We start from the raw sequence: 20,551 nt of genomic DNA, 5'->3' as shown, positions 1-20,551 counted from the left end.
CTGCTATTTTTCTTCCCTCCCCAAGTGTCTTCTTTCCAGTATTTCTCAACCCAAATGTGACTTTAAAACCCAGGCAAATCAGCCTTTGCACGGCCACTGCGACTGCAAGCCTGCCCAACGGAAAATTCCCCTTCCCAAGGCCGGGCATCTGCTGAGCTCAGTTCTTCAAGACTCGTTTCCAGAAGTGGAAACTCTGGGCCGGGCTCGCGGTCCTCCGCGGCCCGGCCAGCTGCCTCCCGGCCTTTCTCACAAGGGCAACGCTTTCTGAAGAGCAGCCTTGGCCTTCGGAAGGGCTCCGGCCCCGGGCGTCTCGGTCCCCTTCGGGGCCAGGCTCCTGCAGCGCCGGCTCCGGGGCTACTAGCGGGAGGGGCAGAGCCGGAGACAAGACGGCACCCAGGCCGGCCGGGTGGGGCCAAATGCACCGGGGACAGGCCCCCTCGGGACTCTGCTTCCCTGCACCCGGGGACCCCCGCACCCCGGGGACCCCTGCACCCGGGGACCCCCGCACCCGGGGACCCCTGCACCCGGGGACCCCCGCACCCCGGGGACCCCCGCACCCCGGGGACCCCCGCACCCCGGGGACCCCTGCATCCCGGGGACCCCCGCACCCCGGGGACCCCCGCACCCCGAGGACCCCCGCACCCCGGGGACCCCCGCACCCCGGGGACCCCCGCATCCCGGGGACCCCCGCACCCCGGGGACCCCTGCACCCCGAGGACCCCTGCACCCGGGGACCCCTGCACCCCGGGGACCCCTGCACCCCGAGGACCCCCGCACCAAGATGAATGGGGGCGACGATACTGCCAAGGGGGCAGGACCGTGCGCGCTCCAGCAGGGAGCAGTTACAGGCAGTGTAGACAACTTCTTACCCCCTGCCCCCGCCCCCAGTCCTTTCCGGGGTAAGATCTTCCCCCCACTCTCCAGGGGGCCGAGTGGCCGCCAGCGAGGAGCTGGGGGGCGGGGAAGGGGGCTCACTCCGGAGCCTGGGAAGACTTAAGCTTAGTCGTGACCCGCCCCCCTCCCCGAGGCACGTGACCTCGCCGGACCGGGATTTTTTGTGAATGGGTCTGCCCCGCCTCCTCTGGAGGCGGCCAATGGGGGCACGGCGCGCGGCGGGGAGGTCCGGAGCAGCCCCCTCCCCCGGGTTTCCTGGGAAACCGGCCCAGCTCTCCTTTCCCGGCGTCCTTCCCTCGCTCCAGCCCCTGGGCCTCCTGGCTCCAGAGCTCGGACGCGCAGCTTGCGAGCGCCTCCGATGGGCGTCTGGCCCCGACGGCTTAGGGGTCCGGTGCTGCCTTTGTCCTAAGGCAGAATGGGTCTGCTGGGGGTGGGGGAAGCCCCCCAGTCTCCCCGCCCCCGGAAGCAAACTTTGGGACTGGAGGTGCTGGAGGGGGCGACCCTGCGGACCGGGAGGAGAGGGTGCCCGGCTTAGGTCTGGCCGACCTTCCTCCTCCACCCTCCCTGTGCCCCTCCCAGGAGTTCTCTGGAGGTGCCCCCTCCCCCTGGAGTATCCATAACAAAGCGCAGGAAATGGGCAGGTTGTGCGGGGATCCCACCCCCTCTAGCCCCTCCTCCAGATGCGTGTTTTAGCCCCCAGGGTGGGAGGTAGCCGGTCCTCCACACTTCCTTTGCCCCGCACCCTTCTTGTTTCCTTCTCCAGTTCCCCAACTCCCCGTCACCCCAAGTTGTCCAAGCTCCTTCGGCCCTGCCGGGTCTCCCTCCGCAGGCACTCCTCTGCCTCGCTCGTGGCCCACACTTTGAGAAGGCTGCTCTGGGTCCCTCCCAGTAGGAACCAGCCACCGAGTCAGAGGGATGCAGGGAATGATGTCTGCAACCAGAGGAGCAAACCAAAGGCCCAGATTCGAACGTGCAGGAGCGCCTGAGTCCCCGTCACAACAAGCTTTTATTAAGCGCCTTCGATGTGCCAAACGCTATGCCAGCATCGGGCAAAAACAACCCCTACCTTCAAGGAACTCACAATCTGTTGGGGGATAGATACACCACCCAATCAACTCTGCACAAACAAGCTAGGGCGCACGCTTCGTGCTAGACAGTAAAGCCAAAAAAACCCAAAACTGGTGAGAAACTGAGTCCAGAGTCGGGTCGCGGAAGATGGCAAGGAAAGAGGGAGATGGCAGGGGGCCCCGGTCCGGGAAGCTCTGGAGGAAGGCAGCCGAGGCCGGGCGGCCCCCTGGGGCGGCCTCTGCCCGGGCACATCAGGAAGAACCTGGGCCGGGTCGGGGGAGAGGGCGAGGGCTAGAGAGCCAGCGAGCCGGGAGCAGGCCGGGGAGCGCCGCCTGATTGACAGCCCGAAATCTGATCTGGTGAAAGAGCCCGAGAGCCAATGGGAGGCAGGGATCCATCAGTTTGGCTCGGAGGCCCCTGGAGGAGAAGTGGGGGAAGAACCGCCAAAGCCAGCTCTGGCAGAGGCGCTCTCGGCTTCCGAGGGGGAGGTGCTGGGCAAGGATTCATGTTTGGATTAAATTGGGAGGGGAGTGTTGGCAGCCCAGCGCCTGGCACGGCCTTCAGGTGGGTCTCGCCCACAACTTTGCGCGTCTCTCCAGGCCCCGGGGCGGTCGGGGGTGCAAAGGGGGGTGGCCAGATCGGGCCGCCTCTCCTGCCTCCCGTTAGGTGCAAAGCAACTCCTGTTGATCGCCATTACGAGGCTGGCCACACCGAGGGGGGCGCACGGCCGGGCCCCCGGCCCAGGGACCACGGGCGGCCCCCCGGAGCGCAGCGCCCAGGGCCCGGCCCGGGAGCTTTGTCTGGGCTCGGGCTGCCGGTCGCGGCTGCTACAAAGTAGCGAGCTGGGCTGGGGCGGGCGGGGGCTCCAGGTGAAGGAGGCTGCGCGGGGAGGGTGCGTTTTGTGAATGGGGCTGGAGCCGGGTAATTAGCTATGCAAATCCCGGCGCTTCATTCACGGGCTTCGCCGGAACCTCTAAGCCTCCTTGCGCCCCTTTCTAGGTCGCGAGCCGCCCGGATCGCTAGGAAACCTCCTCCCCGATGCTCTGAAGGGAGAGCGCTCTGCAGCTCCGCGTAGCCCGAGCAGCCCCAGCCCGGCCCGGCCCCAGCCCCAGCCCGGCCCCGGCCCCGGCCGCCGCCTCGGGATGGACGGCTTCTATGACCAGCAAGTGCCTTACTTGGTCAGCAACGTGAGTGAGCAGCGCCCGAGTGGCTGTTTATAAACTTGACTCCGACTTCTTTCTCCTCGGGAGGGGGGAGGGCTGCGCGGGGGGAGGGGGCGCCGGGAGGGAGTTGCTGGGCTCGTCCCTGCTCCATCGCTCGCTGGCTCGCCTCTGCAGGGCGACTCTCCTCGTAGGAGCCGAGGCTTCAGAATGAGCGTACCTCCTTCCAGGGACTGGGATAAGGCATCGTTTTATTTTTAAGGCTTCTTTTTGGATAGTTAAAGTGCACACGATGAGAGGAGGAGGAGGAGGAGGAGGAGGAGGAGGAGGAGGAGGAGGAGGAGGAGGAGGAGGAGGAGGAGGAGGAGGAAGGCAGCAGCTGCAGTCAAAGTTCTGGCTGGGTTTGTCTGCCACGTTGAACAGAATGAAGTTGAGACCGGTGTTGACACTTTCTGTTATCAGGATTTTGTTTTTGCTTTGCGTGTGTTTGTGAGGGGGGGGGGGGGGCATGGAGATCAAATAATTTCTCTTGCATTCACCGCCCTTTAAAATAGATAGAGGAAAAATGGATATAGTTCAGCCCAGCCCAGCTGACTGCTAAATGCATGTCTTCCCCTTGGTTGGATGCTGGGTAGGGAGCCTTCCATAGGCATCTCTCTCCATCAAGAGGCTTCAGGATAAAAAGCAGTGGGACGGCAGCAGCCGGAGCCGCGGCAGCAGCCTCAGTCTTCGCTGGCTCGGCTGTCCAAAGAAAGCCCATCATCAGCTGTGGCTGTCAGCTGGATCCAGGAAAGGAGGATTCCAAAGGGGGTCCCTTGGCAGGAGAGGGAGAGAGGGCCCAGTAGACTTGTCACCCCCCTCGGTTTAACAAGTGACTTTTGCATGTGACAATCAGGTTCCAAAAAAAAAAAAATTAAAGTATTTAATCTTTCCCATTTGTAGAGTCAGCGTGGGAGAAGCTGTAATGAAAAACCAGCAAATGTCAGGAAAAGAAAATTCATTAACAGAGACCTGGCTCATGACTCAGAAGGTGAGGTTTTGTCTTATTCTGATTACCCCCCTCCCCCAAAAAAAAAAAAAAAAAAAAAGCAGACCTGTCTTTATGTTTCCTTGTAAGAAACAAACCAAAAACCTACCCCTCCCCAAAAACATTTGTGAGCAAGAGAGAGAGAGAGAGAGAGAGAGAGCGAGAGAGAGAGAGAGAGAGAGAAACTCTTTTGGCCCAGAATAATATGACTTTGTTACTTGGAGCCCTTTGCATACTGTGCTGATCTGCACTTCAGTACTTTTTCCTGGTTGTGTCAGAGATTAATCAAAAAGCAAAATGTAGAGTTCAACGTGCCATCCCTCCCTGACTCATCCATCCTTCTCTCGAGCAATGGCTGTTTCATTATTATATCCCATATGGTGTATCAATAAAACTGTGAAGAGAAAGAGAGAAACTCTGAAGATGTCCAACTCAGTTATAGAAGCCAATGAGAGGTCATTCAGATGTTGACACGTTTTCATGCCCACTCATGAGAAATTATTTAAAATATGGTTAATGTGGAACAGCGTAGAGGTTCTCAAACCTTTTACATATACCTTGATGAAGTTTAAAAAATACATAAAGACACTGAAAGCTGACCAAGTTCTTAGGTCATTAGATTGGTTTTGGAAATTTGAGTTCCCAATAAAACTTATTTGAGTCTTTAGTCGATGTTAATTTATGTCACTGAAGCTTCCTTGGGCCCCCAGGGGGCAGAGGCTAAGCATTAACTCTTTAGCCTCTCTCCTGCAATTGTAAGAATATGAATTGAAAGGCAAACTTTTCCTCCAGGTGAATCACCTCATAGGAAATCTCTGCTGCTGGCTTGTTCTACTCCCCACAGCTACTTAGGAAAAGTTCGCTATTCTTGGCTGACTGAAGTTAGGATTTTGAGTTCCAAAGTTTCTCAAAATACCCTCTTGCATCAAGCCAAGTAAGCCATTCAGAGTACAGTCTACTTTGGATTTTTTTTTTAATTCTTAGAGAAATGCCAAGTTGATATTTCTCTCCTAATTTTAATAGACGTTGGAAATAAATAAATAAATTTCCTTCTGATTATGATCCCTTGACAGACTCCTGACAGTTGAATCAAAACTTGTAGATATGGTGACCAGTGTGCCAGGGAGTGATGCTCCATCTCCGAGCCAGTTGCTACCCAGAGCTAGCCTCTAGCATAGCGGTCCTTTGTAGAAAAGGCATTCCTATCGCCTCTCATCTTGACAAGGACCAAGTCTCTCTGAAACCACAAGGATTGATATATGAAATGTTTTTTCCATCCCCCCTGTTTTTTCCTCTACATTCTCTGTGAGAGAGATTGATTGATTGAAAGGTGTATATTACAAGAGAGGAAGAAAGAAAGGGTGGCCTGGGCAGTCCCTGGTGATGGTCTGTCTGTGTTGGGGATGGATGCTGGATGCATTCAAGGATTTGGGTTTTTATACAAGGATTAATGGCTTGAGTAGATGCCCCCACCCCTGTCCCTACAAAGCAAATATCAGATATTGGTATGATCAAAATGAGAAACAATTCCCCTTTCTAAGAGATTTCCTTTAATAGTATTTCCATATATATTATATATGTGTCAGAGAAAAAAAATCAGATAACATTTTCATTTCATGAAGGATAAGATTAAAGGTTGAATTGCCATATTATTTTATGTCTCCACATTTTTTTTTTCCAGAACTCTTTCAAGATCTGAGCCAATTACAGGAAACATGGCTTGCAGAAGGTAAGGGGGGAAATGCTTGTAAAAAGGCTGGGGGTGGGGGGGGAGGGAGGAATGAAACTCCAGAGGAAAAAAAAAGTCCTGAACTTGCTGTCTTAATGTTCAGACCAATTAATTGAGCTCTAAAAGAGCCACCTCATGTGTCATGCATACATTAGAGCTTCTGATGAGTTTGTCTTTGGGGACTCTGGGGCTGCTCTAGCCTGTGTCCTCACAAATTACCAGGAGAAACTGCTTCCAGCTCCCAGTCACATCTGTTTTGGGCAAGAACTAATGCACCAAGACTTCCAGTTCGGAGCCTCGACTCAGATTTTAATTGCAATTGATCAGGTTTATATGATTGTACCTCAGGAGACCTCATCGAGCCAGCTCGGGGCTGGCTGTTTTCTCTGAAGCCAAGCGGCGGCAGCGCACACTTAGTTCCCCGTTGTCCTCTTGGAGTACTTTTTCTGATGGCAGAAATTAGTGGCTCTGGGTTCATCGGGACGGGATGCTTCAAGATTTGAGTGCGAGTGTCTTCTTCCCACCTTGTGCCCAACACAGAGGCTTGGGTGTGTATCGAGTGCATCAGCTATGAAGGGCTTGCTGAGGAAGCCTTGGGGAGCTGAGTCGGGCTTTTCTATACCTACCTTCTCCTTCCTTACTGTACATCAGGCAAGCAAGTGTTGAATGGGAACGGGGCTTGGCTAGTACCTTTCTTGGAATTCCCCTTGGAAGACAAGGAGACTTTTAGAGGCATTTTCCTTTTAATTTTGATTAGGTGAAGCAATATTGGGATCCTTTGGAATCTCTCCTTCACTGGGTGATGCTGGCTGTATTTCATAGGGACAGTGAGATAGTGTTTCTGTAAAAGTATAGAAGTTCCTGCTGTTGAAGGGTGTTTGTTTTCTTTGGGGAGGGGGAAAAATCCTTTGGCGTTTTATCTGATGAGCATAAGGCATAGATAGAAGTGGCTTGTGTTGTCCTGTAGCAATGGATTTTCTTCCAGAACTTGAGGGGAAAAGTTAGAGTTTCAGTGTTCTCTCAACTCAAGCCCATCTTATTGCAAATTGTGCCGTTGGCTGGGTGAGATTTTCTAAGGGAGTCGGGCTCAGGCTTTCTTACTCTAAACTGCTTTGAGACAGAGGGCATTTTTCCCCCCTGAGAGTTCTGCCTGGTCAAGTTGCTGGAAGCATGTAAAGTGAGTTTCTTTGTTTTGGTGACATTTCAATTCTCCAAGCTTGAATATTTGCTTTAGCTATTTTTGTAAATGTTTGCACCCCTAAATCTCTTCACCATCTTGTAGCAAAGGGGATTGAGACACTAATAAAGGAGATGGGGGTTTAGAAGCGTCATTTGGATGGTCACTGAAAATAGAATTTCTTATAATGCATCACCCGTCACCCATAGACCAAGAGGTGACTTTTCTTTTTCTCTTTTGACTTGATACTATGTTATTGACCTCTAGCTACTGGTTTTGTAAAATTGAAAATGTATCAGAATACTTATCAAATCTATGAGATAATTTATTGGTGTATGCATTATAACTGAATATTCTCTTCATTGAGTTGGAACATTTTGTGACTTCTTACAGTGTTTAATGCTCATTGATTCCAAGTAAAAATAATTGCTGGCAGATTTTTGGGTGTGCATAGCAACCCTGTTCCTGGAATTTAAAAAATGTGGCATCTATAATTGACTTATAAATATTTTTATAGATATATAATCAGCTTTGGTGCATTTTTATAGTTTTAAGCTTGTTTCCTGTGGCTAAATGAATGAGTGATTTGAATGATCCATCCAAGTTTTCCCTTATGCTCTTAAAGTTGGTTCTATAAATTCTTACCCAGGAATTAAAAAAAAAATACCCAGCTCTATAAGCCCAGGCTGAGGGTATGGTTGCTATTTTTGAAATAAAATGGGGTTTTATGCAGAAACATTTTAATTCTGAAAGGATGAATATTTGTGCTGTGAATCCTAACACCTTTATGAATACCGGGAGATCTCTGGTAAAGAAATCCTCCCATCCTGGTACTTTAGGTCTGCTGTGCTGACAGACTCCTTGACCCTCATGCCTGTCTTGCTTTATTTATTTTTTTTCAAAATAAGGACATTCTCTTATTTTTAGGTGAACTGTATCACTCCTTCTTATGTCTTAATAAAGCTACAAGAGTTGATGAGCTGCTTTGAAAGAGGAGTTTAATTATCCTTCAATGATGACGATTTATTTCTTCATTATTTGCTTATCTGGTTCACCTTTTCTATTATTTCTTTATATTAACAGCTGAATGCAAGTTTGTGGGTGTGCAGGCATATTTGCCATATGATGGTGTCAGGATGGCATACGCTAGCTTCACTTACTTGACTGTCTGGGCTGTTCTAGCCAAGAACAGATCTTCTAATTCATCGTGTTTATCCAAGGGTGGATTTATCCATTTATGTCCTTCTGGACTTTGCCAAATTGGCTGACTTTTTCATGTTTACATATTTCTTTTCATGATGCTCTGTAGTTAGGAAAGTGACCAAGAAAGTCTCGAGCCATCTTGACCTTCTTAAAAAAATATATAAAGATCTTTGGCAACTAACCAGGCTTCTTCTCCCTCAAGCTGAGAGAACACTGTGGGGGTAGTTATCAGGTTAGAAAATCTATTTATTAAACATAGCTGCAGCAAATTATTCATAAAGAATCACTGACATAAAAGCATAACTGGAAGAAAGTCCTCTGAAGGCTTTTGCCTTCTTTAGCCTTGCAAACTTTTATTTGCTATTTCCTGTAAGAATTTTTATAAGTGAAATGCAGAGTACAGTCTGTTTATAAATTGGTCATTGTGGTAATTAAAATGATTTACTAATTATGTAGTTGATATAGGGAAGATTGAAGCAACTAACTATATGTTATTTAAAGGTGGGGAGAATATTTCAAACCCATGGGGATTTTATAAAAATTCACTTCCTCTTTTAAGTAAGCAGACTAGAATATTTTAGGGTAGGGCAATTCTAGACTGGTACTACTTCCATGACTCGAAACTGAAAAATCTCCTTGTAAAAATCTCCGGATAGCAGATTTGTGAAAGGTCTTGTGCAGTCCTGGAGGAGAAGATGGGTCATCAAGTTCTCCACAGCAAGTGGCAGATGACAATGATTCTAACCCCCCCACCCCCTTGTACCAGTGTTCTATTTGTGCCACTGCTGTTTCCTCTTGGCATTTTCATATGCAAAATGCTTTTATTGATTGTGTGTATTTTGATATTAGATTGCAGTTGGCAGATGGCAGTTATTCAGTGACTTGAAGTAATTGGTTCAAATATTAACTCTGTGTCATGTCAGTCTGTCTTGGTGAAATCCCTTGATTTTGGAACAGATCTAGAGGGTGGGGAGAAACTGGTTTCTTGACCTTGGTCATGTTGTCGCTGATGCCAGGTAAATGTGCAGGGATCTGGAGCAGTGTGCAGGGGGCAGGGACCTGAGGAAACATGACCGACGGGGTTTGAACAAAGTACGGCATTCACTAGAAATTTGTGTACAGATTTCATCACCTGAGGTCAACCTGAGGAGGAAAAAAAAGATTTTAAAGCCCCATGAAGTACAGCTCATTGACGCTTAGTGGGGTGACTCACAAACGCCCTTTTGGCACTAGAACGGGGCGGGGGGCGGGGAGGGGGGTAGTGAAAAGACTTCTCTAATATGAATGGAGAACTTGGGTAGAATTCTTTCCCAAGGCGACTTTCTTGCCCATCAGGCACTATAACTTCTTTAACTCCTCTAGCCTCACTAAGGATGACTCCCATGCAAAGGAGGTCCATGGACCGGGGGCCATGGGTCATGGGCCACGCCTTGAGCTGATTTTACATTTTTGTTTTACGTGCCCCTTCACTAAATGAGTCAGTCTGGCATTGAACATTCAGGTTCTGTTCCTAAGACTTTATACTTGTTCCTGAATTTGTATCCAGGAATGAGTTGGTGATATTAAAACAAAAGCAAGAAATAATTCTATGTACTCTTGACATAGAAGTCCGAAGATGGCATCCATCTGGATTTACATGGTGTTCAAAATGACACCATTGTAATTTCAATCAAACCAAGAATTGAGCTGATGAGTGTGTGTTGTTTATACATGTCACAGTAAGAAAGAAATGCCTTACAATTAAAAAAAAAAAACCTAGCATTTTGTATAGTTAAGAAAAAAAATCATCCAGATACCTGAGTGATTGTGTTTCCTTGGTATGGAACAAAAGAGGTTTCACTTTGAGTGGAGATTTTCTAGAATTCAGAGACATCCTTTGACTCATTGGAGACATTTTCCATTTTGGCATCACGCAAGTCAGGGGCTTGCTGTGTTAGGCTAGCCTGGGAGAGGAGGTGCCTTCCAGCTCCAGGGCCTTAGGAGCATCCCAGCAGGCTATTTCCTGGGATTGAGATGCTTCCGAAAGAATAGACAGAGGCAATGAAACTGGACCTATTCGGATCCAAGGCTGCTGGACCTCCTTGATTGTCCTTGCGGGCCATTGAGAAGAAGTGTGTGTGTGTGTGTGTGTGTGTGTGTGTGTGTGTGTGTGTGTGTCTATTATGTATATAATATATATGGATGCTTTTTGATAGGAAGATAGGTAAAGTCTCGCAGCGTTACTAACAGAGTTTTTAAAAGTGGGAGGGGGCGTCAGGGAGAAGAGAAGGCAGGAAGAGACCTCTGGGCCTTCTTTCAGCTTAAGCCCCGTTGCCTTTACAAGTCACAGCAGATCAGCTTGAAGATGAGAGTGGAGCTTGTTTTGAGACCCAGGGCTGGGCGTAGAAAGAAGGGATGTGTTTAAGGAGCCTTAAAGCTCCTCTAGTGGGGGAAGCTGCTTCCCTTTTGTCTTCCTCCCCGTGTTTACGCTAGAGCATTAATTAATGCTTGTGTTTTTGTGCAGTCCTTTAAAATGTTACCAGCGGATGTAGCCCTGAACCAGGCTTAGGGGACTCATGACGATTTTGTTCCATGGCCCAGGCTCGATTTGGGGATGAGCCAAAGCCTCGGGGCTGAGGAGGGGATGATTGTTCATGGGTTTCATGATGGAGTTTATGGAGAAAAGTTCCTCCCCCAGCCTGACATCTTCCATCGCCGGGTTCAGTCCCATTGTCCCAGTGTGTGGAGGAGGCTACCCTGCGTGGAACTGGCCTGCAGAAGGAGCTTGTCCCCTTCGCAGGCAGGCCACCCTCCTGGCCACCTGGGCCTCTAGGAGTCTGGGTTCCTGGATGGAGCTGGCTCTGGACAGAAGGGGTTAAACCTCTGAATTTTCCCCCTGCTCCCTTCTTGCCCCTGTGTTCCTTCCTGGACTGGTCTGGGCTTCGTGGGGAGACAAAGCAGTCAGCCTGGGGTGTTTCTACTGCCCAGAGTTCAAGTTTCCTGACTGCGGCCCTCTGGCAGGGTGTGACAGGAGACGCTTGCGGCTGGCCCACATGGCTGAGCCTGGCCTGGCTGGGTTTTTGTGAATGGAGAGCGGCCTCCAGGCCTGACTGCTTGTCTTGAGGAATGGTTGGGAGATCAGCTGTCTCATTCACTACAGAAAGAATGACTCATACATCTTCTGCCTTGTTTGGCTCCGGGTCATTGTTTCAGTGCTGGGAGCTGGTTTTAATTAAACATTAACCCCTTGGCCACTGTGCACTTTTGGAGCAGGGCGGGGGGCTGTGAAGTTTGGGGATCGTGCCCCTTGCCCCTTCAAAAAGGAAAAAAAAAAATCCATGGGTTCCTACTTCAAAAAGAAAAGCAGGCTCTTATTCTTTGATGATAAACAGCTGATTGTGTAAGACACTTAAATGCCAACTTTTTCTTAAGCACTAATTTCAATCCCATTTGGAAACAGACAGATCATGCTTCACATAACTGTTGGGTTTTGCTTTTCTTTTTGCAAGGGGACATTCATTAAGGAAGCGTTATTGCAGAGGGGGCTTTGCGGCTGCTTCTGTGGTATGCAAATTCTAATGAATGTTTCCACATGTTCCTCCCCCCTCCCCACATAATGCTGAAGTGGGGGGGCATGTATTGGCTTTTGGTAATAATAATCATTGAGGCTGAAGCAAATGCCTGAGAGTGCCCATTGTGACCATTTCAAGGAAGAGGTTCTGAGACTGGGTGGCTACTTGTCTCTTGCTGTGGAACGCACCGGTAGAGCAGCCGAGCTCAGATTTACCAATCAAATCCACAGGCTCCGTCTCCTTGAAAACCTTTTATTGGTCTTTTGGTCTAGCTTTTTCCCCTTTGCCTTAATTAAGATGTGAGGGGACACATTTTCATCTTCTATGGGATCTTGAGCACATTCCCATCGGAAGATTGCAAGGTCCGTCTGGCGTCCACTCCCCGATGCTGCCTGGCCTGCGTCGGCTTCCAGGTCTTACTGGTCTCATTGGACAAAGCCAAAGACCTGGCAGAGGAGCGCAGTCTGGGACCCATTGAAGAGTGGGAAGGAAGTTCGTGCTTTCTTGGCCCCCAGACTTATCACATTTTCCTTGCTTGAATCCAAGTTATGTTTTTGATTAAGTGCTTCCTTCTCATTTCTCTCAGAACTGGAGACAGACGGACAGACAGACAGACACACACACACACAGCCCTCGTCTATTTAAGGAGAGTGCTGGTTCCCTTGCTGTGTTCACTTTCTTAAGATTAGCTCCTGTGAAAATGTGAGTCATATTTTTTTTGTTAGATTTCTGTAATGTGCTCAGGCGTAAGTGTGAGGCCTATTTATTTGGTGCCTTCAAAAAAAGAGTCAGTACGCCACCATCAATTCTCCTTACTCCTTTTACAAACGGGCGTAAGCAGCTATTATCTGAGGACGTGAATGGGAGGATAGAATTCCAGGCTTAGACTCGATTTTCCCCCCAGGTCCCTAATTTCTGTCAGTCCTCCACACACCTCTTTCCTGGCTCACGTGTACATGCCTGCCCGGTCCCCCAGCACACCCACACACCAACGTTCAGATACTTTGCGTACAATATTGCAGATGTCCCCCCAAAGGATGGTGTATGTACTGAGGCATGTGGTCTCCCATATGAGAATTCTCAATCTCTTACTCACTGGACATTTCTGACTCTTCTTGTAGAGGGGTGTTGCATGTTTACCAGGTTCCTTTAATGCCGCCTGTTATAAAGTGAGGCTGGGGGTGGAGCTGCTCCAGATGACTGTCTTAGTCCTTATCAGAGATGCTCTGAGACTCAAGCGATGATGGAGAGAGATAAAGTCCCCGTCTGACTCTCCTTGATGAGGTGTTGCTGTATCGTTATTAAAAACACTACTTACGTTTGGGGTGTGATTTTTAATGCCCCATTCATAATTCATAAATCTAGCTAATGGGGGGGAGAGCTACACATTTTAAAATCAGATTTTATTGATGTATTTTTAACATTACCATATTCCTTCTTTCTCATCTTCCTCCTGGAGAGCCATCCCACATCACAAGTAATATTTTTTAAAGGCAGAAAAAGAAGAGGAAAAAATCAGTATAATTGATCAATATGTTGAAAAAGTCTGAAAATACATTCAATCAATGTACAAGCCCTGTAGACCTCCCACCTTAGCAAAGCAGGGGATCTTCCACAACTCTGTGCCGCCAGCCTTTTTCTTCACAATTTTTACAGCATTCATGTTTTACTTTTCTTCTTTTTTTGAGGCAGCGGGGATGGACAATGTTTTTGTTTTTGTTTTTCTGTTCACCCCATTCTAATTGTGGTATCTGTTGTTTTCTTGGTTTTACTTACTTCATTAAGGATCAGTTCATGGAGATCTCTCAAGGCTCCCCTGTATTTGTCACACTGGCCATTCCTTCAAGCACAGTAAGAAATAGTGTGCCATATTCCTGTAGCATGGTTGGTTTAGCTGCTCTCCAGTGGATGAGAATCCCTTGGTTTCTAGTTTGAAATATTTTGAGGAACTGAGAATGATGCTAAACAGGAATGGCAACCCTGACTTTCAAGGATAATTCAGGAGGAGATGCCCTTGGCTTTGTTGGATGTAGGCATTGTCAGATTGGGCCATGTCCCATTGTTGGCACAGAGAGGGAAAAACACAAAATCTCATGACAAGCTGCTTAATTGGGCAGGGATACGGGGATAGTGACTTACAGAGAAGCCCTCATTGGGTTAATTTTATGTGGAAGGGATGTTTTAGACAATCTGAGTCTGAGATGGTAGAAGAGACAATTAATCATTAAGTGGATATATGTGTTAGGAAGCAAGCATCCATTCTTTCTCCTCCAAGCAGAGGGACCGTGGAGGATAGCAGACCTGGAGCTGCAAGGGACCTTCAAGGCTACTCTTGGCATACTTCCCTCTCCAGACTCCCCTAACCCTTTCCCATCAGCCTTCCTTCTTTGGAGATGGCTCCACCTGAGGCCTGCCTTCTTGACAATCTAGTTCTTAGCCCAGAGAATCATTTTGTGATTATTTTACTCCTAACTAGTCACATTCTTCTGCACATGTCCACCTCTTTGCCACTAGCTTTGCCCATTTCTGGGCATTCTTTCCTCTTCCCTGATCCATTATCTGTCATCTTTTCCCATTGGAATGGAAGTTTTTTGAGGGGAGGGGGTTTGCCTGTTTACTCAGCTTTTAACATGATGCGTAGCATGTGGTGGACACTTAGTAAATGCTTTCTCTATCCCGTATGTAGTCCAGACCTCTCTTCTTGGGTGGTTTGCCCACGGTCACACGGCTTGTAAGTTTTTGAGCTGAGTTTGAATCCAGCTCTTTTTTATTTTAAGTCCAGCTTGCCATTATTTACCAAATATCAAGAAATTTGGATGAAGTCTCATCCAATGGAGGATCTGGTTCCGGAAAAAAGCCCATTTTTAAGCTGTGCAATAAGAGCCCACATAGCTAAACATCACTTGAACCAACTTCTCGGACCCAATTCTCCATCCTAGGAAAGCAAAGAAAATTGGACAGCTGGGTCCATGCCCAGATAACAGATCCCTTAAGCTGTCTGCTCATGGGAGGTGTTCTGAGAAGGTAGCAGTTGGGGTGGGGAGGGGGAGGCTTTAAGTTCTTGACATGTTTTCGAGGACAGGATGGCTTGGGATGTGATCACTGTTATTTAATCTTGAAAACGAATCTCGGTGGAGACCCAGTCGACTGTGAAGAGGTCCGAGCAGTCTGTGGGTATTTTGTTTGGTGAAACTTCTTGACCTCTGGTGGGAGGCGGAGGCAGTAGGTAAATGAGTCTCCTCTCCTTGAGGAATTGAGGCTTAATTTGGCTTTCTGTGGCAGAGCTGAAGCATTTCCAGGGCAGAGAAAACAATGGCTTAGGAGCTGATGGATACCTGGGAAGAGTCAGGGCACAGAGCACATGAGATTGTATTTTAAAGCACATTGCCTGCATGCAGTTGGTACTATGTAAAGATACTAGTTACTGTCCTCATTATTACTATTATTGACCAGTCCCTGATCCGCAGCATTCCTCCTTGTCCTCTCCCTAGCATGGACGGAATTTGAACCCACACAGGCTGCTCTCAGTATTTCTGTTAGAGCCTGGCAAACTGTGGGCAGAAGAGACGTGGGGGACAGGATGAAGTTGGTAATCTCCTGTAGATAGATGGGGCTTTTTATTTCACATGTGAATCAGTCTTTGAGCATCTGTGGGCCAGCAGCCTTTAGGGGCAGCCTGTATTCCTAACAGCTGACTTTGCCCAAGTAAGACACTGAAAGAGACAGATTGCCCCATGGGTGGGATCCAAAAGCCCTGGGGAATGTGTACCTACAGGTAGAGTGAGGGTGTTCCCCCCTGAGTTCTGAGCCTGAGAAGTGACCTCCAGGATTCTAGGCTGTCTGAGGGTCCCCTCCTTGGGTCTAGGCCCACCCATACCTCCTGACAGTGTCAATGCCAAGGCCATAGCTGGGCTTCCCTGCCCCTCCCCACCCCTCGCTGACCTTGTTTGCCATTATGCTTTGGTCGTTTGGCTCATTTTTTTTCTTTTCTTTTCTTTTTTTTTTCTTTCTTCAGCTCAGGTACCTGACAATGATGAGCAGTTTGTCCCAGACTATCAGGCTGAAAGTTGTAAGTACAGTGACTCATCTCTTGGATGCTTCCCTCCCCTTCCCTTTCTTTGCTTTTGGGAATGGTTCCCATTTTCCTGCCATTGACTCACACATCATCTCCAGTTTGATGGTGATTTTGTTTGGTGGCGTGCCACAAGAGCGGGTTGCCAGGATGGGGAGACCCTTACTCTGCCCATCAGTCAAGTTCAGCTGCTTAGTGAGCATCCCACCTGCCCAGTGGGCATCTGCTTCTGCAAGGGGTGGTAGAGAGAGTCAGGTGTGTGTACACTCTCAGCAGGTCATCATGTACTCAGGAGAGCACCCAGCGAGGGGAATAGAGGCTGTAGCCAGGGTTCTAGGGAGGAGACAGAATGTCTCCCCAAAGGTGCAGAAGGTCTGTGGGGTCCCGGAATGTCAATGCCAGCATTCTGCGGTAGTCACTAATAAACATCTACCCATATTCCTACTAATGACCTTGGTGCCCCCTGCTTCAGGGACCTTAGTTTTTGTATTAATTTGTCTGGGTCTCTTACACTCAGTCCCCAGCTCAGCAGCTGTTTAAAACTTCATCTTTGACCCCAAGTTTTCTGTGTGTTGGAGTTGCTGGGACACAGCAGGTGAGGAGCCCTCACTGTCAGCTCTGGGCTCCTTTCCTGGGCCTGACTGTAGGGAGTAGCTCTAAGTGATGCCTCAGCTGTCTCCCAGCCCATTTCCCTTTACCAATATGGCGCCAGTCAGGATCTCTTTCTTCTATCATAGAGTGCCTGACCTAGAGGAAGGTAACATTTGAAAATAGCAACAAACAAGGCAGCTAGTGCCAATATCTTGTTTGGAAAGGAGATCCTGTTGGGTCACTAGGCTGGACTAGTGGGAGTTTCGAGAGAGGATGAGGACATTCGCACCCAGGTGTTTTCAGTACTTTGCAATTACACGGCACACCCAGAGTCTTGATATGTGGCAAAGCCAAGGAGCATTGAATGTTAGCAAGGATGCTTCCTCACTCCCCTCTCCCCAACCCATTTTATATGCCAGATAACCCAACTCATCCCTATCAGCGTGGAGCACTCAAGCCAGACTTCCTAGTATCATTGATTTGTGGGATCAAATGAGAGAATATTGGCGAAGTGCTTTATGGGAACCTGAGGTGCAATTGGAATGATCTGTTCCTTGAGCTTGAGAGAACTTGGAAATGTGCAGTTTTCAGATGAATAAATGGAGTCCCAGGGACGGGAAGGCTTCTCATTGTGGATGGCAGAACCTGTGTATGAACTCGGGTCTTCTGAGGGAGGGAGTCAGAAATCATTTACCAAGCACTTAGTATGTGCCAAGCATTCCTAAGGTCCAGGGATGCAGAGAGGACAGCAAAGAGAGTGCCGCCCCCCAGGGACTTCGCATTTCTAATAGGAGAGTTGGTATTTTTGTTTGGAAAGTTACCAAGATGGTGAATGGCCCAACAACTAATGTTGGTGCTGTTATTACCCCAGAACTGACAAGCTGGGGGAGGGGAGACCTGACTTCAAACCCTGGCATCCCATTGGCTATTGATAGTTTGGGGAAGAGATTGGCATATTTAGTGTGCCCCATGTACCTCCAGCCTCTCATCCCAGTGCTTTCATTGGTACCTCAGTGAGAGACAAGAAAAGATGCGAGGAAGGAAGGAAGGAAGGAAGGGGGGAGGGAGGGAGGAAGGAAGACAGAGAGAAGGTAAGCAGAAGTGGTACCCTCCTTCCAGCTGCCCAGGCATGGTCCCTTTCACTCTAACTCATGGAGGAGGAGCCAAGTCCGACTCTCCAGCAGGAGGGATTGGGGAGGCTTCCTGTTCTGTCCAAGGGGCCTAAGAGCTTCCCTCTGTCTCTTTGCAAGTCCGCAGCAGCCCAGCTCAATGACTTTCCCATGGAAATCAAACTCATTACTTCTTTTATGCTGAAGAAGAAATGGGGGAATGATCCATCTTGCTCATCATGTAAGCAATGGTGAGGGACTCTTCTAAATCACGTCTTGGTTCTTGGCCTATTTCATCTTCTTTGAGGGTCACAAGAGTGAAATAGATATTACAGATGTCACCTCCATTTTACAGATGGAGAAACTGAGGCTTAGAGCACAGTGATTTGCCTAGGGTTATTCAGTTAGCAAGCGGCTGAAGCAAGTCCAGTGCTCTGTCCACTGCATTTTTTCTTCCTCTTACTAACTGGTTTGCTTTAATGAATCATTCCTTCATATTTCCTCATATTAGATTTGCTTCATTTATTATAATACCATCCCACAGGGGATAGGACCTAGGCTTGGGGGAAGTCCTGCACAAGGAAACTCCTTCCGCATGCCCATCTGACGCCCTCCTATCACATCCGGTCTTACAGAATTGCCTGGAAAGCACTCCAAGATCATGGGGCTTGCTCTGGGCTGCACAGCCAGTGCATTTCAGAGGGTAGTACTTCAGCCCCAAAGCCCAATTTCTACCCATTTTGCCTAATTAGTGAAGCCTGGGGCTTGCTCCCAGTTGCCAGGCAAGGTAGAGTTACTTTTCAGTTTTTCTTTTTTCACAACGAAACATATTTAAAATATTTTTAGAGTCTTCTCTTTTGACTTGGAAAATATTTCTTGTTTACACCTTAAAGCAACAACCATATGTTTGGTTGTTTTTTGGGGAAAAATAATCTCCTTCCTTCAGCTAGATCAGTTTTCTGAACAGATTGTTGAGCTTGGAGTCAGGAAGACCTGGGTTCAGATTCAGCCTTGGACACTTACTAGTTGTGTGATCCCAGGTAAGTCATTGTAACCTCTCTCTGCCTCAGTTTCTTCATCTGTAAAATGGTCATTCAAAATGACCTCTGCCAGGGTTGTTATGGTGACATGGGATTTGTAAAGTGCTGTGCAAACCTTCAGGGACTGTTTAAATGTTGTTGAAGGGGGTGAAATTGCTTGAACTCAGAGGCTTGACCTAAGTGTCTGGCATCCTCAGGTGTCCCTCTGTTCCTTAAAGAGGAATCTGTAAACTGGTTGAGGGCCACTGTGGGGGAAGGGCCTGGCACATGGTGGGTGTCACTTGATTCCATTAATATCTCTTCACTGTAAAAAAGAGAACTCTGTAAGAAGAGGGAAAAGGAATCCAGAATCTTTAACCTAGCACAGAGAAGCCCAAAGAGCTGACTCAGTCCGAGGTTTTATTGTAGGATGTTTTCTACAGGTAGAGGTGACTGGCCATTCTTGGTGAATCTTGAACATGGAGAAGATACAGCTTGTATGTGCAGAAAGGCAATTTCCTGGTAGTTGGAGTTAGTCAGCTTAGGAAGCAGCAGGGCGCCCATTTGTCCAGCAGCTTGCACGCATGGCATAGCTGCTGGTGGGGGAATGGTTCAGTGGGCTGCTGTGGGATCAGAGTCCAGTTCTGCTAATGCGTCTGCTAAGGCATCCCACTAGCGTCTGTCTCCTCTTCTGGAACACGGTGGGGTGGGGCACACTGCATGTTCTAGTTCTACGAGCCTGTCCATGAAGGCAGAGGAAAGAAATCCTGTGGGAACAGTTTAAGGGAAAGAAGGGGGGTCATCCTTGTTGGGATCAGGGCTCCATCACTTTCTAGCCGTGTGACCCTGGGCTAGTCATGTGACAACGACGATGATGATATTATTACATAGCTCCTATTCTGTGCCAAGCACTTGCTAAGAGCTTTATGATTATTACCTCGTTAGATCCTCACAACAACCCTGGACGGTAGGTGCTGTGATAATTTCCATTTTATGGATGAGGAAACTGAGGCAGCTAGTGGTGAAATGACTTGCCCAAGGTCACACAACTAGTAAGTGTCTGAGGCTGGATCTGAACTCAGGTCCTCCTGCCTCCAGATCCAGTGTTCTATTTGCTGTGCCTGAGACCCAGTTTCTTTACTTGTAAAATGAAGATAATCCTGTCACCTCTTTTTGGTAATCTGTTGTAAGAAACAAATGCAAACATGTGTTATATGTCTGTGTGTATACATGTGTACATGCATGTGCACATACATCCATACATGCACACATGCATGCATACTTACAGACATGGACTGGAGGTGGTCTAGGAGGTCCAGCCCTCAGATTTCATCAGTGAAGGCAAAATCCTTGGTACAGACACATCTGGTCTTAGAAAATCATCTCTGGGGCTTGAGGGGATACTTGTCTATTTCAGGGTCACTCAGCCAGTGTATCTGGGAGGCAAGATTCGAACCCAAGACTTCCTAACCCTGACAGCCAGGCCCTCAATGCACTACTCCCTGCTCCCTCTCTTTGGAAAATGTTGAAAGTCTCTATAGTTAAGAACCATTCTATCACCCTCATCCTCATCCTCGTTATTTTTACTTAGCTCTTTTCCTCCATAATGCTAAGGTGACTCCCCCTGGGCCCAAGGTCATGGCATGTAGAATTGTGGCCGATCGGCTGTTTGTGGAACAGGATGGACCGAGAGGGAACGTGGGAACAAGAGACGCTGGCTCTCCGACCTATGCTCCTCCTGATCTCCCACAGTCTGTGCATCCTTAGGTGTCATGGCTCATTGGGACAGGCTGGGAACAAGCTTTACTGAGAGATGGGATAGGCAGGGCTGCGGCAGCAGCAGGAGGAGCTTAGAATGCCAGCGTGTGTGCCTCCGAGGAGGTTCGAGGCTGGGCTGTCCTGTTTCTTGTGCACTAGGAAGCTCCTGAAGGTGGGAGAGCAGCGCAGTGCT

General features: G+C 48.5%; 1 protein-coding gene across 5 annotated transcripts in view; it reads left to right on the top strand.

The window, feature by feature from the left end:
• The first annotated feature begins 3,017 nt into the window (after window positions 1-3,017).
• ETV1 (ETS variant transcription factor 1) overlaps window positions 3,018-20,551 on the top strand; it is an 87,493-nt gene continuing 69,959 nt past the window's right edge. For 2 of the 5 annotated variants that reach the window (XM_072650803.1, XM_072650801.1), the window contains exons 1-4: window positions 3,018-3,149; window positions 4,065-4,152; window positions 5,831-5,878; window positions 15,825-15,878. In XM_072650803.1, coding sequence (XP_072506904.1) covers window positions 3,105-3,149; window positions 4,065-4,152; window positions 5,831-5,878; window positions 15,825-15,878 — 235 coding nt within the window. In that variant the 5' untranslated portion in view covers window positions 3,018-3,104. Of the gene's footprint in view, window positions 3,150-3,273; window positions 3,366-4,064; window positions 4,153-5,830; window positions 5,879-6,312; window positions 6,427-15,824; window positions 15,879-20,551 lie in introns of those variants that run through there. The other 3 variants (XM_072650802.1, XM_072650804.1, XM_072650805.1) reach the window with 3 other exon arrangements.

The sequence above is a fragment of the Notamacropus eugenii genome, chromosome 3 (assembly GCF_028372415.1).
Source record: "Notamacropus eugenii isolate mMacEug1 chromosome 3, mMacEug1.pri_v2, whole genome shotgun sequence".
NCBI classification, from domain to species: Eukaryota; Metazoa; Chordata; class Mammalia; order Diprotodontia; family Macropodidae; genus Notamacropus; species Notamacropus eugenii.
This window is presented reverse-complemented; position numbering and strand designations above follow the sequence as displayed.